Source organism: Gossypium arboreum, chromosome 10 (assembly GCF_025698485.1).
Source record: "Gossypium arboreum isolate Shixiya-1 chromosome 10, ASM2569848v2, whole genome shotgun sequence".
In the NCBI taxonomy this organism is placed as follows: domain Eukaryota; kingdom Viridiplantae; phylum Streptophyta; class Magnoliopsida; order Malvales; family Malvaceae; genus Gossypium; species Gossypium arboreum.
The window spans coordinates 54,774,324-54,790,567 of NC_069079.1; the positions used below are offsets into that span (position 1 = coordinate 54,774,324).

Below are 16,244 nucleotides of genomic sequence, written 5' to 3' on the forward strand. Positions count from 1 at the left end.
ACTTGGACAAGTTCGTTGTTGTGTTCATTGATGACATTTTGATTTATTCCAAGGATGAGACAGAGCATGCGAAGCATCTGAGAACTGTGTTGCAGACCTTACGGGAAAAGCAATTATATGTTAAGTTTAGCAAGAGTGAGTTTTGGTTACAAGAGGTAGGGTTTTTGGGTCATATTATTTCGGGCGAAGTTATCCGAGATGATTCAAGTAAGATCTCTGCTATCGTTGAATGGAAACCACCTAAAAATGTAACCGAGGTTAGAAGCTTTTTAGGCTTAGCTGGTTACTACCGAAGATTTGTGAAAGGATTCTCCATGATAGTGACTCCAATGACGAGCTTGCTATAGAAAGACGTTAAGTTTGAATGGACAAAAAAATGTCAGTAGAGTTGCGAGAAGTTGAAGACATTGCTGACTAAAGCCCCTGTTCTAGTCTTACTCGAGTCAAGAAAAGAATTTGTGGTCTAAAATGATGCATCCTTAAATGGACTGGGTTGTGTACTTATGCAAGATGACAAGGCGATAGCATATGTTTCACGGCAGTTGGAGCCACATGAGAAGAATTATTCGATGCACGACTTAGAGCTTGCCGCCATTATTTTTGCCTTAAAAATCTAGAGGCATTACTTATATGGTGCGACTTGTCTTATATTTACAGACCACAAGAGTTTGAAGTATTTGCTGACTTAAAAAGAATTGAATCTGAGACAGCAGAGATGGTTAGAATTAATTAAAGACTATATGAGCTGATCATCAATTACCACCTTGGAAAGGTGAATGTGGTCACCGACGCATTAAATAGAAAATCCTTGCTTGCATTGATGGCCATGGGCACTTGATTGGCATTGTTTGATGATGGTTCAGTCTTGGCAGAGCCAAGGGCTAGGCTGACATTTCTTCAGGAAATTTATGATGCTCAAACTAATGATAGTGACCTGCAAGCTAAAAGAACTCAATGTGAGTCGGGCATTGAATCAGACTTTTAGATTGGTCCTGATGGATGTTTAATGTTTAAAGACGGAGTTTGTGTACCGAGAAACGATGAAATTATTCAGAGAATTTTGCAAGAAGCACATGATAGCCGTTTATCTATTCATCCAGGAAGTACCAAGATGTACAATGATTTGAAGAAAATATACTAGTGGGACGGAATGAAGAGGGACATCTTCGAATTTGTATCGAAATGCTTGATATGTCAGCAAGTCAAAGCTGAGCATCAAGTACGTTCAGGTTTGTTACAACCTGTAATGGTCCCCGAATGGAAGTGGGATAGAGTTACTATGGACTTTGTGACAGGATTACCATTGACCCAGAAAAAGAAAGATGCTATATGGGTTGTGGTGGATAAGTTCGCAAAGCCGGCTCATTTTATTATGGTAAGGATAGATTATTCACTTGATAAGTTGGTCGACTTGTATATATCTGAGATTGTGAGATTACACGGGGTACAGTTATCGATTATTTCAGACAGAGACCTGAGATTCACTTCGAGATTTTAGAAAAAGTTACAAGAAGCCTTGGGTACAAAGTTAAACTTTAGTACCGCTTTTCACCTGCAGATCGACGGCCAGTCTGAGCGGATAATTCAGATTCTTGAGGATATGTTGCGATGTTGCATCCTCGAATTTCAGGGTAGTTGGGAAAAATACTTGCCATTGGTAGAATTCACCTACAACAACAGTTTTCAAACGAGTTTGAAGATGGCGCCTTATGAGGCCTTGTATGGAAGGAAGTGTCGAACTCTATTGTATTGGACAGAACTCAAGGAGAGTCAGATTCATAGAGTTGATCTAATTAAGGAAACTGAAGAAAAGCTTAAAGTGATACATAACTGTCTCAAAGTGACATCGGATAGGCAAAAGTCATATGCTGATTTGAAAAAAAAAGATTGAGTTCCAAGTTGGAAATAGTGTATTCTTGAAAGTATCTCCATGGAAAAATGTGCTGAAATTTGGCCGGAAGGGCAAACTAAGTCTGCGATTTATCGGACCGTATGAGATTACTGAAAGAGTTAGACCATTAGCCTATCGTTTGTCATTGCCACCTGAACTAGAAAAGATTCACGATGTGTTTCATGTATTTATGTTAAGACAATATCGATCAGACCCCTCTCATGTGATTTCACTGGCAGAGATTGAAATTAGACCAGCATGACTTATGGTGAAAAACCGGTCAAGATTTTGGCTCGTGAGGTTAAACAGCTGAGAAATAAAGATGTAGCTTTGGTAAAAGTCTTATGGCATCGAGATGGTATGGAAGAGGCTACATGGGAGTTGGAAGAAACCATGAGAAGCCAATATCCGAACCTATTTACTGGTAAGACTTTCGAGGACGAAAGTCCCTATGGGGGAAGAAATGTAACATCCTGAAGAGGGCCTAGTCGGAAAAATGGTTTCGGGACCACAAATTCGACGTTGAAATATTTATTTTATGATTATTATGAGGTCTAGAAAATGATAATATGCATATGTTAAAGTTTCATGAAGAAATTTTATGAGTAAGTTGTCCAATTGGAAAATAAGGACCAAATCGAATAAATTGTAAAACTTGGATTCTAGAAGCAATTTGTATGAAATTGCATTAGATTATTAATTAGAAGGTCTTAAAGAGCAATTTTCCTAATTTCTAAGCTTTCGGACAAAAATGGGCATATATGGATTAAATTTTAAAGAAAGGGCTTAAGGGTATTTTGGTCATTTGGCTAATTAATGAAATAAAATGGGAAAATGAAGGAAAAAATCAGCCATTTTTCTCCCTCATCCAGCCAAAATTCTCAAGCCCTCCATAGCTAGGGTTTTCAACATTTTTAAGCTCAAAAGTAAGTGTTCCCAAGCCTCTTTTTTAATGTTCTTTGTATTTTTAAAATCCCAGTAGCTTTCTCTCTCCATTTCTACCCATATTTTAAGTTAGGGTTCATGTTTTCAAAGTGGCCCATGTGTGACATGTTTATTCTTTGATGTTTTATGGAGGAATATAAAATTTGGATGTGTGTTAAACATCTTTTCCTATGTGATTTTTAAGAAAAACCCCTAAAAAGACCTTTTTGCAAAAGATGTAAAATATGTGGTACAAATGTGAAATAATGGAAAAATGTGGGCTGCCATAAGAGGGAAAAACATTCGGCTAGGTTTGGGAAAGGTAGAAATTGCATGGGTTTTAGTATACGAGCCTAGGGACTAAATCGTAAAAATGTGAAAGGTTAGGGACAAAACGGTCATTTTCTCCGAGGTGAAATTTAAACTCGAAAAGAATAATGTGAGGTTTTAATGATTCATTTTTATTGTTATAGACCCCGAGGAACAAATTCGAGAGGTCGATCGAGGAAAACGAAAGGTTTCGAAATAATCAAAACGCGAAATCGAGACGAATACCAAGTAAGTTCGAATAACTTAAAGTAAACTCATAATATACCTAATTGCATGTTTTATGAATGTATGAATATTGTATTTGATGATGCCATGAAAATCCATGAAATGTGTTATTAATAATGACATTATGATAAATGTCTCGGTTGAGGTTAAAAAGGAAGCCCGATGGGTAACCATGATTTACATGTGACTTGAGATCCTGCATGTGTTGTAGAAAGGATTTAGCCCGGACGAGTAATCCGTTGATCTCAAATATAGAAAGGATCTAGCCCAGACGGGTGTTTCTTGAGTGATCGAGCCTCTCCAAGAATATGTGTGCATTGTGGATTTAGCCCGGGCAGGTAATCCGATTAGGGTCTGAATTTAGCCTGGACTAGTAATTTAAATCTGAGGTCATTAAGGGTGTTTGTCGCTATAAGGGATTAAGCCTGGACTGGTAATCCCGACATCACCTTATGAGTTGATATTACGGGAGACTTATCCTGGACTGGTAATCCCGTCGTACGGTGCAAGGTTTGCAGGAGTACATACATGAGATGATCGCTCTTATGACTTGACGGTAAATGGGTAATCCATCGAGATTTCCAGGAAACTTAACGAGATTAACATGATATATAAGAATGAAAACGTTGAATGATGAGCTCATCTTATACAAGTTACATGGTGTATTGTTATGTGACTATCTTATTGATTGAGTGCATGTGATAGGGAAACCATTCTGTGCTTGTTGGTCTTATTGCCTATTATGGTTGCTTGCTAATTAATCGGTAAGTTTACTTTTCAGTTATTCGGGCTTACTAAGCATGTAAATGTTTACCCCTCTCTTTTCCCTGTCTTACAAAGGTCGAGGACTCGTAAAGATTGGATAACGGACAAAGATTTAACAACTATCATCTTGTCCCGCTTTGGTATATATATACTTTTATTTTGATCACTAGCATGTATAGGGCTTTTGTTTATTTTGTTATATGTGTCATTTGATTTGCCAATATGAAAGCTTGTAATGGTATACATGTTCACTTGTATATGGCCATGGGAATTGGCTCATTTTGATGTAGGTTATGACCTACAAATTTGTGCATGTTTATGTTCAATTGTGCTAGTGAGAATGAAATATGGCCTACCACATTTCCATACATGTAATGTGACCAAATCACATGGGATGACTAGGTCATAATTGACAATGAGTAATAATAATGAGCCAATCTTAAAAGTATTTTAAGGCACAGAAATCCTTAATACAAAGGGAATAACCTAGCATGTGTAAAACTGATGAGATGAGGTTTACATGCAATGAGGTTTATCAAGGTCATTCAAGATGTATAATTAGGCCTTGTTATGTATTATGGGAACCTATAAGAGTATGGGGTTGCTAGAGGGTGACCAAAGGCTTGGAAAATAGTCTAACAAGGTCTACACAGGTAGTCACACGGGCGTGTGTCTAGGCCATGTGTGACACACGGATCGCCCCATGGGCGTGTGGTATGGCCGTATGTCCCCTACACCTAAAAATTTTAAGTCAGAATGCATGGTAGTAAACACACACGTAAAGACACGGTCATGTGTCTCAACTATGTGGAAGGCACGGCCTAGCACACGGGCGTGTGTCTTGGCCATGTGCCCCTAAATTCATGTTGACGTTATAAACAGAATGCTCGAGTTTTTGGACACGGGCGACCACACGGGCCTGTCTAGGCCTTGTGAAGGACACGAGAAATGGACACGGGTATATGCTTGACCGTGTGAAAACCCTTGTAGGTTCGAAATGGAAAATAATTTTTAGAAATTCAACACGGGCGTGTCCCAAAACACACGGGCGTGTGAGGCTTAACCTAGAAAATTTTCTAAGAACTTTTTCAAGTTCTTGGTCCAGTCCTAGACCCTTTTCAATGTATGATTTGGGCCTTGTAGGCCCATAATAGGGACACTAAGATGTTGTTTGAATGGTTTCAAATTGGAACAAAATTTTATAACCCGTATTACCTGAAAATGTTCGAGTACATGTTTGGTAATGCCTCGTACCTGGTTCCAGTCTCGGGTACGAGTAAGGGGTGTTATAGTGCTCTTTCCTATTCTTTTTATATTATATATTACATTTAAAATTGAAAGAAAATAAAATTGTAATAATAGTTTTAAAAATAAATTAACTCATCATGGTATTTTTAAACTATACAACATAAAATAAAAATATATTTCAAATTTTATATAAAATTTAAATTTTTTAATCATAATATAGTTTTAAAATTATAATAATATTACAAATTTGAATAAAAATTCACTAATGACATAAATAAAGATTTATTTAATCTTTTACAAAAGAACAATACTCAAAGCAGTGCAAATTTGTTGAATTGTATTATATCACTTTTTGAAGTATCTATTTATAAAATAAAATAAAATAATTGCATCCTTTTATATGATTTATTAATTTTAACATTTTTATAAAATAATGTACTTTAAATTATTTTTATATCATTCATAAAAATTATAATAAAATTTAAAATAATTTAATGAAATTTAATTATTAAACAACTAATTGCTTCTAAAAGAATAAAGTTGAAAGAAAATAAAAGTGTAATAATAAATTTAAAATTAAATTAATTCATCATGATATTTTTAGTTTATGCAACATAAAAATAGAAATAGTTGAGCTTTGAGAAGTTTATTTTCAATTAAATCTAAAATATAAAACCAAACAATTAACTTTTTGATGGTTTAAGTTTTTATATTTATTTTCGTATATATAAATTATTTAATAAATATAATAAGTATGGTACAATTAATAAATTTAGATTTAAATGGTTTTCTTTAAGAGTTTGTTTATATAATGTTGAGAGAGTTTGGCTTAAGAAAATAATATTGAGATCTTTAGAGGCAACCAAAGCATGAATTACTTAAGGGTTCCTAAACCCTTGACAGTTTCAACCTAATATCTTCATCGCTCACAATGGGGTTGGTCGCCAGCCTTCGCCACTTTCGGAGTGAAAGAACCAACCATAGAAGAAACTGAGCTTTCTTAGTCTAAGGCGAGTAGGTTCCTTTAGAGTGTTTACATTTTTCCCATCCTCGGTCACTTTTTTTATTTGGGTAAATTACACCAACAGTCACCAAACTTTGGGGTAAATGACAAAACAGTCACCTAGGTTTCATTTCAGTCACTTAACTTTCAAAAAGTAACAAAACGGTCACTAACATTATAAAAAAGTGACAAAACAGTCACTAACTAATAGTTACCGTTAGGGTATTAACGGGATTATTGACGTGGCAAATTAATAGCTGATGTGGCAAGTTAACTTGCCACGTTGGCGACGGCTGATGGGTTCGGGACGGGTTTAGGGAAAAAATTGAAGGGTTAATGGGTTAATGTTTTAGGGTTAGAAATAGATAGCTTTAGAGGGATTTGGGGGGGGAAAGGAAAATCGATTTGAGAAATTTTGATCGTGATTTGGGGTTTTTTAGGCTTTAAACTAAATTGGGAATTGATTAAGAAGGGTTTAGGGTTAGAAATTGGTTCAATAATCGATTAACAGGGTATAAGTTTTAGGGTTTAGGGTGGTTTATTTTGTTTAGGGAGAAAAGAAGACGAACCAGAAGTTTTTGATTGTCAGAGACAATGGGCAATAGAAAGGAAGCTACTAGTGTTGTTACATCCATTTTAACGGGTTAGTTCTTGCATTTAGTTTTAAATTTTTTAGAATTCAATGCTGCTATTTTGATTTAGGGTTAATTAGGGATATTTCGATTTCAAATTTAATTTCGATTTTGATTTTGATTTTGATTTCGATTTTGATTACAATTTTGAAACACTCACTAATTCTGATTTAGATTTTGATTTCAATTTCGATTTCAATCTCAATTTAGGATTAGAATTTGATTTAGATTTCGATTTAGATTTCAATTTAGGGTTATTTCGAATTTGATTTTATTTGTTATTAATGTGCATGACAGATTAGGGTTTGGTTTTTAAAGTTTATGACATATAATGTGTACTGTTGTGTCTACCATTGTTTAGGGTTATTTCAATTTTGATTTTGATGTTTATTGTTTGTATCTGCCATTGTATGAACACCATTATCAAACTGATCTTTATTGTGTATATCTGCCATTGTTTGGCTCTGTCATTGTATGAATGCCATTATCAAACTGATCTTTATTGTGTATATCTGCCATTGTGTGAATGTCATTAGCAAATTGATCTTTATTGTGTATATCTGCCATTGTATGAATGTCATTTTCAAATTGATGTTTATTGTGTATATCTGCCATTGTTTGTATCTGCCATTAAATTATACATTATCAAACTGATGTTTATTGTGTATATCTGCCATTAAATTATACATTATTAAACTGATGTTTATTGTGTATATCTGTCATTGTTTGTATCCAAGCTCCTAATGTTATTTACCTTCTTTATTGTACTGGTTATTGCCTATTATTGTCTGCCATGTGCATGAGAAAAATGATTGTGTTTGATTAAATTAATTTTTGTATTGGTTGTTGTCTGCCATGTGCATGACAGAAGTGTTTGTATTAAACTATTGGGTATTTTGTATTAGTTATTGTCTGACAAAAATGGTTAAAGTGTTTGCCTATGTTGTCTGCCTTTATTGATGAGTACTTTGTTTGGCAGGTTTAATTTATGACAATTTTAATGAGAATGGAGAAAACGTGTCTGGTAGTGAAGTGTCTGGTAGTGATAGTGATGCATCTGAAAGAGTTACTTTAGATGGTTTAAACATGGATGGTATAGAAGTAGATGAACTGTCTGATAGTGATGATTCTGGGAGGTTAGATAGTGCACATGGATTTGACTCAGATGGTCAAAATTGGCCTGAGTTCAACCTAGAGAATGACATGAGTAATCCTAGACTTAAGGTTGGAATGTTATTTAAGTCTAAACACAGTCTAAAAGAAGCTGCCAAGCAGTATGGTATGTTGAATAGTTATTTTATTAAGTTTCCCAAAAATGATTTAAGAAGGTTAAAGGCAGTCTGCAATGAAAAATGTTCTTGGTTCATATGGGCTTCTAGGCTAAACCCTAATGACCCTACTGACCAGACTTGGCAAATTAGGAGCTCAAACTTTAACTATACTTGTTCTAAAGTCTATAAAAATAGGAATGTAACCTCAGCTTGGATAGGTGAACAGTATAAAGAAAAATTCATTGTCGATTCTGATTATTCTTTGAAATCATTATAGTAAGATGTCAAAAGAGATTTTTGTTGCTTGGTCTCATTAACCAAATGTAGGAGGGCTAAACGTAAGGAATTGGAATTAATTGAAGGAGCTCATAAGGCTCAATATGAGAAGATTTATGAGTACTTATTAGAGGTTAGACCCAAAATGAGGGAACAACAACAATCTGTTATTTGGATAACAGATTGATTCAAAGGATGTATGTCTGTTTGCAGGCATGTAAAGATGGTTATAGGGCTAGTTGTAGGAGGACAGTAGGTTTAGATGGATGTTTCTTCAAGGGCTACTATGGTGGCTACTTGCTTGCAGCTGTTGGGATAGATGCAAATAATGGCATTTATCCACTTGCATATGTTGCTGTCAAAAATGAAAACCAAGCATCATGGCTTTGGTTCTTGGAGTTGCTTGCAATGGACTTGGAAATTGTGAGCTCGTACCACATATCTTTCATGTCTGACAAACAAAAGGTAGAACTCTATTTATATATATATTTTTATGTTGTTTCTATTTAAGGTTTGTCAAAGAATTAAATTATTTTTTTCCTAATTGCAGGGACTTTTGGAAGCAATATGTCTGTTGTTTCCTAATGCAGAAACAAGACACTGTGTTAGACACCTACATTCTAATTTCAAGAATGCTGGTTTCCGAACAAAGGAGTTGAAAGATTTGCTTTGGAAAGCTGCCAGAGCAAGCACTACAAGAGAGTTCGATGATGCCATGGATGAACTAAGAAAAACCAATCACCATGCTTATGACTGGTTGAAGAAAAAAAACCCTGCTCACTGGTCAAGGTTTCACTTCTCAATTAGGAGCCATTCTGACATGTTGGTGAATAATCTATCTGAATCATTTAACAAGGTAAATCCTTATGTTTTATGTTTCTTACTGATCATTAGCAATTCACTAATCATTTATGTGGTTTATGGACAGATGATACTGGAAGCAAGAGGTAAACCTATTCTAACCATGATGGAAACAGTAAGGACCAATATTATGTTACTTATTGTCTAGAAGAAAGAAGAAGCTAACAAATGGAAAGGAACTTTGTGTCCAAAGATCAAGAAAAAGCTAGATATAAATATAAAAGATTTATTAAGGTAAAGATTCTTTCTAATGCCTATATTATGACTTAACGTTGCTGATCACATGCAGTGATTATTGGAAAGCTATTGACTTTTTTTAATATATATGTAATGATTATTGGAAAGTTGTTGACTATTTTTTAATATGCATGCAATGATTGTTGGAAAGCTATTGACTATTTTTTAATATGCATGCAATGATTGTTGGTCTGTTGCCTATTTTTTAATATACATGCAATGAGTTTTTTTTTATAATATGCATGTAGTGACTGCTTTTTTAGGGAGGGTGTGTGTCATTGTATGTTTTAACCAAGCATGTTCACTGTTTTTTAGGTGTGTTCCATCACATGCTGGTGGGGACAAGTATCAAGTTGAATGTAATCCAGGCAGCCAGCATGTGGTGGACTTAGTTCAGAATTCCTGCTCCTGCAGGAATTGGGATCTCACTAGCATCCCTTGCATGTATGCATTAGCTGTCATTGATGTAAAAAATAAGTTCCCAGAGACCTATGTACAAACCTGGCACACCAAGCAAACCTAGATTCAAATTTACTCCAACTTTGTAAGTCCAGTAAGGGGTCCTAAACAATAGGCCTCTTTGTCAAACATGCTACCAATACTACCTCCTCCACTAAGAAGGCCACCTGGCAGACCTACTAAAGTGAGAAGAAAAGAACTTGATGAACCACAAACAACAGAAAGGTTGAGCAAGAGAGGGGTGGAGATGAGGTACAGTAAATGCAAAATAATAGGCCACAATAAGAGAAGTTGCAAAGGGGAAGTTGGCCAAAACATTCCAGTAAGTAATTTGCCTTAACTTATAGTATACTTCTATCTATGAATTTGTTTGTTTTTCACATTTCTTTTATTCTTGTAGGTTAAAAGACATCAAGTTGGTGACCAAACCCAGCAACAGGCTACCCTAAGTCAGCAAGAGGGTACCCCAACTCAATAAGGTGCCCCAACTCAGTTACTTACTGCCCCAACTCATATACCTACTGCCCTAACTCATCAAGAAGCTGCCCCAAGACAAAAGCTCCCATTAAAGAGAAAATCAACCACAACCACTGTTAGATGGATGCCTTCTACTCAAGAGTCATCCATGACAGACCATTGATGATGATGTGAACAGACTGCATTTTGTTAACATTTTAAAACTGTGTAAATTTGCCTGCTACTAATTATTAACTTAGGCAGATAATTTTTTGGGAAATTTGCCTATGATTGCTACTGTTGATAAACTTAGGCATAGTCACTGAATTTTTTTTGTAAATTTCCCTACAATTCACATATGTTCAATTGTAATGAATTGTAGGAAAATTTGGCAATATTTTTCCCCTCATTCCTTTTGTAAACAGTTTGACATATTGGCCTTAATATATGAGCAATTTATCATGCTATTTGTTATCCAAATGTTAAGCAATTTGTATACCAACTGTTATCTTTTCTAACTAGCAGCCATGTATACCAACTGTTAAACAATTTCTATATCAATTGTTATCTTTTCTAACCAGCAGCCATGTATACCAAGTGTTAAGCAATTTGTAAACAACAACATGAGTTGGTTAGCTATGTATACCAGCAACCATTTTTAACACATGTTAAGCAATAAAAATATTCCAACACAATTTGTAATAAAAAAAAAAATTCCATTTCATTCAAGTGTTTGTAAACAACATGAGATGGTTAGCCATGTATAACAGCAGCCATCTATACCAACATAAGCAACAATTTACCAGAAACAAAATTACAAAACATAAGCTGGTTTTCAATTAACATAAAATGATTTTTAAAGTTTTGAAAACAGCAAAACAGTAACAATTACAAGCACCAAAAACTAGGTTATTCTCTCCCTCTTCCTTGCATCCTCCAATGTCCTCAGTTTTTTCAGAAGACCCAACAACACCATTCTTGAACGGGGCGTCAATGGTGGATCAAACTAGTGAAAAATCGAAATGGTTTTCAAATCATTGCCAAATTTGTTACACCCAAAAACCTCCTACAGGTTGTCATTGGACCAAGACATGCTTAATTTGGTGGGTTTCCACAATAGCACACGGAATCACTTGAGCATATCCATTTTCCTCTTCTCCTTCTTCTTCTTCTCTTCTCGCTTCTCTTCTTCTTCTTTTCTTTTTTCAAACCCTAAAATGGTCTTGGTACTATTATTAAAGTGTTAATGTAACCCACCAAATAGACTTAAGGTTGACAAGAAGGACTCAATCACCGCCACATCACTTTCTTTAACGTCTGTGACGGAAAACGGCAAAAAGGACCATTTTGTTACTTTTTGAAAGTTAAGTGACTGAAATGAAACCTAGGTGACTGTTTTATTATTTACCCCAAAGTTTAGTGACTGTTGGTGTAATTTACTCTTTTTATTTAATTAATGTACTACTTACATAATATATTTAATTTTCGTATAATATATAAAAGCAATTTAATATAAACTTGAAAACAGAACAATTCGTATCAATATTGAAACTGGAGGCTGGATGGAGCAAACTTTTTGGGCAAGTTGCTTAATAGTTTTTCCTAATCCAAAGGTGGTTTAAGAGAGCTTCAGTAATGGGCCAAGGTGAGGCCTAATCGTTAGTTTTGAAAATCCCTTCCAAAATGAAGAACCAAAATCTCAGAGTCTACAACTTCTTCAGCTTTGAAATATTACCTCCACCTCCACTCCTCTCCTCTCCCATTTTATTTCTAAATATGTAACTTTTTAATTTTAATTTTAATTTTAATTGCAGAAAAGAATTAGTACTCACAAAATTAGCTACATTTACCGCAATCTCAGCATTTCGTCGTTAATCCTATTTTCTTGTCCGATCCCATCCCATCCACACTCTTCGCTCTCTTTCCTTTAATCTGTTTTCATTTTCTGTCATTTGCAAATTGAATTTTTGGTTCTTGAGTTCTAGGTTTAGGGTTTTGAGAGATGGGGCAACAGACGTTGATCTACAGCTTTGTGGCTCGTGGCATGGTGATCCTCGCTGAGTATACCGAGTTCACCGGTAACTTCACAACCATTGCCGGTCAATGTCTCCAGAAGCTCCCTTCTTCCAACAACAAATTTACCTACAATTGCGATGGCCACACCTTCAATTATCTCGTTGAGAATGGATTCAGTATGAATGTCCTTTTTTTTTTTTTTCCTTTTCATCTTTTGGTTACGATTTGCGATCGGTATCTTCGTGTTATCTGATTGGTTTGGCCTTTTATTTTCCAAATTGGAGTGGTTTCCGGACTCTTTTCTTTCTGGATTGATTATTTAATGATTTTAATATGAATAACGACATGCGGTCCTTTTTATTGTTTAGTTTTGTTGATTTCCTTGGTTTTTAGTCCTCTTGATTTTGCTTATTCGTGTAAGATTTGCGTTGGTTGTTCTCTCTTTGGTGGAATGAATCAATAAAAAAACGCCAAGATTGTTCAAATCATTGAACATGTTCAGTAATGTTCCTTATAAAGAAAGAAAGTTTTCTGGGATTTAAATATAGATAGCAGCGGGATGTTATGACCGCTATTTTGTGGTTTTGATTATAAACTGCAACTGACCACAATTAGGCAATTGCGATAAATGTTTTCTTTTTCCGTCCTGTTTCAATAGACAATGATGTATCATATGGATGTATATTATAATCTGATTAGCTTTGTTAATGCGGGATATGATACTGTATCTTTTGGTGGATGGTTTTTCCTCTTTTCTACTTTTGATAGGCAAGGTAATATTCGGTGTGATTGCATTAATGGGATGAGTCTAAACATTATCATGTTAACCAAGCATGTGTATGCATTGCGTATCTGGATTCACACCAATGACAATGCTTGCAAATGAGTTCTATGCTGGTAATAATTGTAGTACCAAATGGATTCTTCATATGCAGAAAGTAAAATTGATGTTGGGAAGCAAAAGGAAGCCTTTTTTATACATTGTTCATTACATGTTTTGTCATGTTCATCTTTTCCATCGACAATCATATCCAGGTCACAGTCTCATTTACAATTGTAGCGGCCTGCAGTTTTTTAGCTTTCTTCGTGGTTGCATATTGATGCAAATTCGTGCATATTGTTTTCTAGTTTTAAAGCTGTTGGTTTGTGCCTTCAGAGAAAAAAAGGGAGATATAGTTATCCTTTTCTAAACATAGTCATTTTAATCATAGATTTGGATGCTGACTTCTGGTTTGAATGGGAAATTAATAAAGAAATGATTGCTTATTTTCATACTTGTTTTGTTCAAATACATTGGCTGTTGCAGCCTACTGTGTGGTTGCAGTTGAATCTGCTGGTAGGCAAATTCCAATTGCATTTCTGGAAAGAATTAAAGAAGACTTCAGCAGAAGATACGGTGGAGGGAAGGCTGCAACTGCTACTGCCAAGAGCCTGAATAGAGAATTTAAGTATATCTCACTCTTAAGTTTCTTCTAGAATTATATCCTTTTGCATGGTGGTGTGCTTAGTTCATTGTACATGATAGGTCCAAACTGAAGGAGCATATGAAGTATTGTGTGGAACATCCTGAAGAGATCAGCAAACTTGCCAAAGTGAAGGCCCAAGTTTCTGAAGTCAAGGGTGTTATGATGGAAAATATTGAGAAGGTAATAAGCGCCTTCTGACTCTGTAGATGTTGTATATGTAGTTTGACACTAAGATATGGCTAGATATGCATAACTAGTTGTCATAATTAGCAAGCATGGGTTATAAAATAGAATGATTGTTGTTTTCATTTAGTAATACGATTTGAATTTTGGCAGGTACTTGACCGTGGTGAGAAGATTGAGTTGCTGGTGGATAAAACTGAAAACCTTCGTTCACAGGTTACTCTTATTCAAACTGCATTTCATAGGTTGCATTTCGGGGAAATTGTTTCCTTACCAAACTTGGTTTCTTTTTTTTCTTTTTCAAAATGATTTAATTTTCCTCAATGTAAAATTCCAATTATACCTCTTATGCTGTTGCACTGTATGATGCATTTTAAGTGGATGTACAATGATGCTGCATTCCAGGCACAAGATTTTAGGCAGCAGGGAACTAAGATAAAAAGAAAGATGTGGATTGAGAACATGAAGATGAAATTGATTGTGTTCGGGATCGTTCTTGCCTTGGTTCTTATAATTGTGCTGTCAGTCTGCCCTGGCTTCAAATGTTAAAAACTGTGAGGATAGCCATCCCTGGTACAGCTGTTGTTGCGATGATGCCAACTGGGTTGTCTTGATAGACGATGGGTCTATATAAATTCATTTATTTGTTTAGTTCACATATATTTCTCCCTTTGCTAGCCGTTTAGGACAGGGAGAGGCTTCTGCATCTCGGTTGTCTGTGTGTATAGGATTTAGTTGGGAACTTATCACGGTAGATAAATGTTTCTATCATTTATTTTCTTCTTTATGTGTTGTGTAAGGAGAAATACTCAGATGCCTGCTTATCCTATTTGCCCCTTCCAAATATTATAAAAAATCATTCTTCTTTCTGTTATCAATTTTCTGTTTTCCTTTTAAAGCTTATGCTTGGTTGGGAGCCGCTGCTTGTGCTGCCTTCATCCGTCACCTTGAAGTGGTTATATAACATTTATATCTATCATTTATGTTTGCAAGTGTATATATCAAATTAACTTTTAATATATTTTTTACATCAGTAGTCACTCAATTATGGCCTTTTTTTTTCTTTTTGGTCACTCAATTATTAATTTTATTATTATAATAAATTCACTTAGTTATTCAATTTTGCTTTTTTTTTGTCACTCAATTATAATGGATTTTTAGTGTTTCCATGTTTACATTAGTTAGTTGGTAACCAAAAAGATAAAATTAAATTGTTAGATGACTATTTTATAACTTTTCATAATTGGGTGATCAAAAAGAAAAAAAAATAGTTGGGTGACCTCTACCATAATTTACCTTTAAAATTTCTAAAATTAACGGAGTCATGCTATCTAAATATTTGATTTCTTTGTTTTATTTAAACTGCTATTAATTAATATTTAAAATGGAATTCTCATAATAGTAATCTACTTTAAATTTAATAAATTTGTATATAAAATTTTAATTAGCTTGTTTAAATTTCAAATTAATAGTTTTTCTATTTATTTATTTCAAAAACAAAATAACTTAATTTAATTAATATATAGTTTGTTAACCAACGATTAAGCAATTAAGTTCTAAAGTTTTGAATTAAAATTTGGGATAAATATCAAAATTATACATGAACTTTGATTTTGTGCAATTTTACATATGAAATTTTGATTTGATCCAATTCCTATACATTATTAACATCATTGTTCATATAACATCATTTTATATTTATATATTGTATATATAAATAATTATATTTATCTAATATAAAAATAAATTGATGTATTTATTTTTTAAATGTGTATGATTAAATTAAAATTAAATTTTTAAGTATACATTTGAACCACAATTAGAGTTTGACGTGTATAATTGCACCAAATTAAAGTTAATGTATACAATTGCACATTAAATCAAAATTCATATATAATTTTGAGATTTATCCTTTAAATTTTTATAAAATCATTAGAAGAAAATTTTAAGATTTAATAATTTAAGGATTGTTATAAAATAAAGAAAGATAGGAGAATAAAT

At 34.2% G+C, this 16,244-nt stretch overlaps 1 protein-coding gene across 1 annotated transcript; it reads left to right on the forward strand.

Moving 5' to 3' along the window:
- The first annotated feature begins 12,100 nt into the window (after positions 1-12,100).
- LOC108489978 (putative vesicle-associated membrane protein 726) lies at positions 12,101-15,121 on the forward strand. The gene is made up of 6 exons (XM_017794754.2): positions 12,101-12,223; positions 12,564-12,770; positions 13,901-14,042; positions 14,120-14,240; positions 14,397-14,459; positions 14,649-15,121. Exons 2-6 carry the CDS (start codon positions 12,581-12,583, stop codon positions 14,790-14,792), a joined length of 660 nt encoding a protein of 219 aa, XP_017650243.1. The 5' UTR covers positions 12,101-12,223; positions 12,564-12,580; the 3' UTR covers positions 14,793-15,121.
- Positions 15,122-16,244: the final 1,123 nt, after the last annotated feature.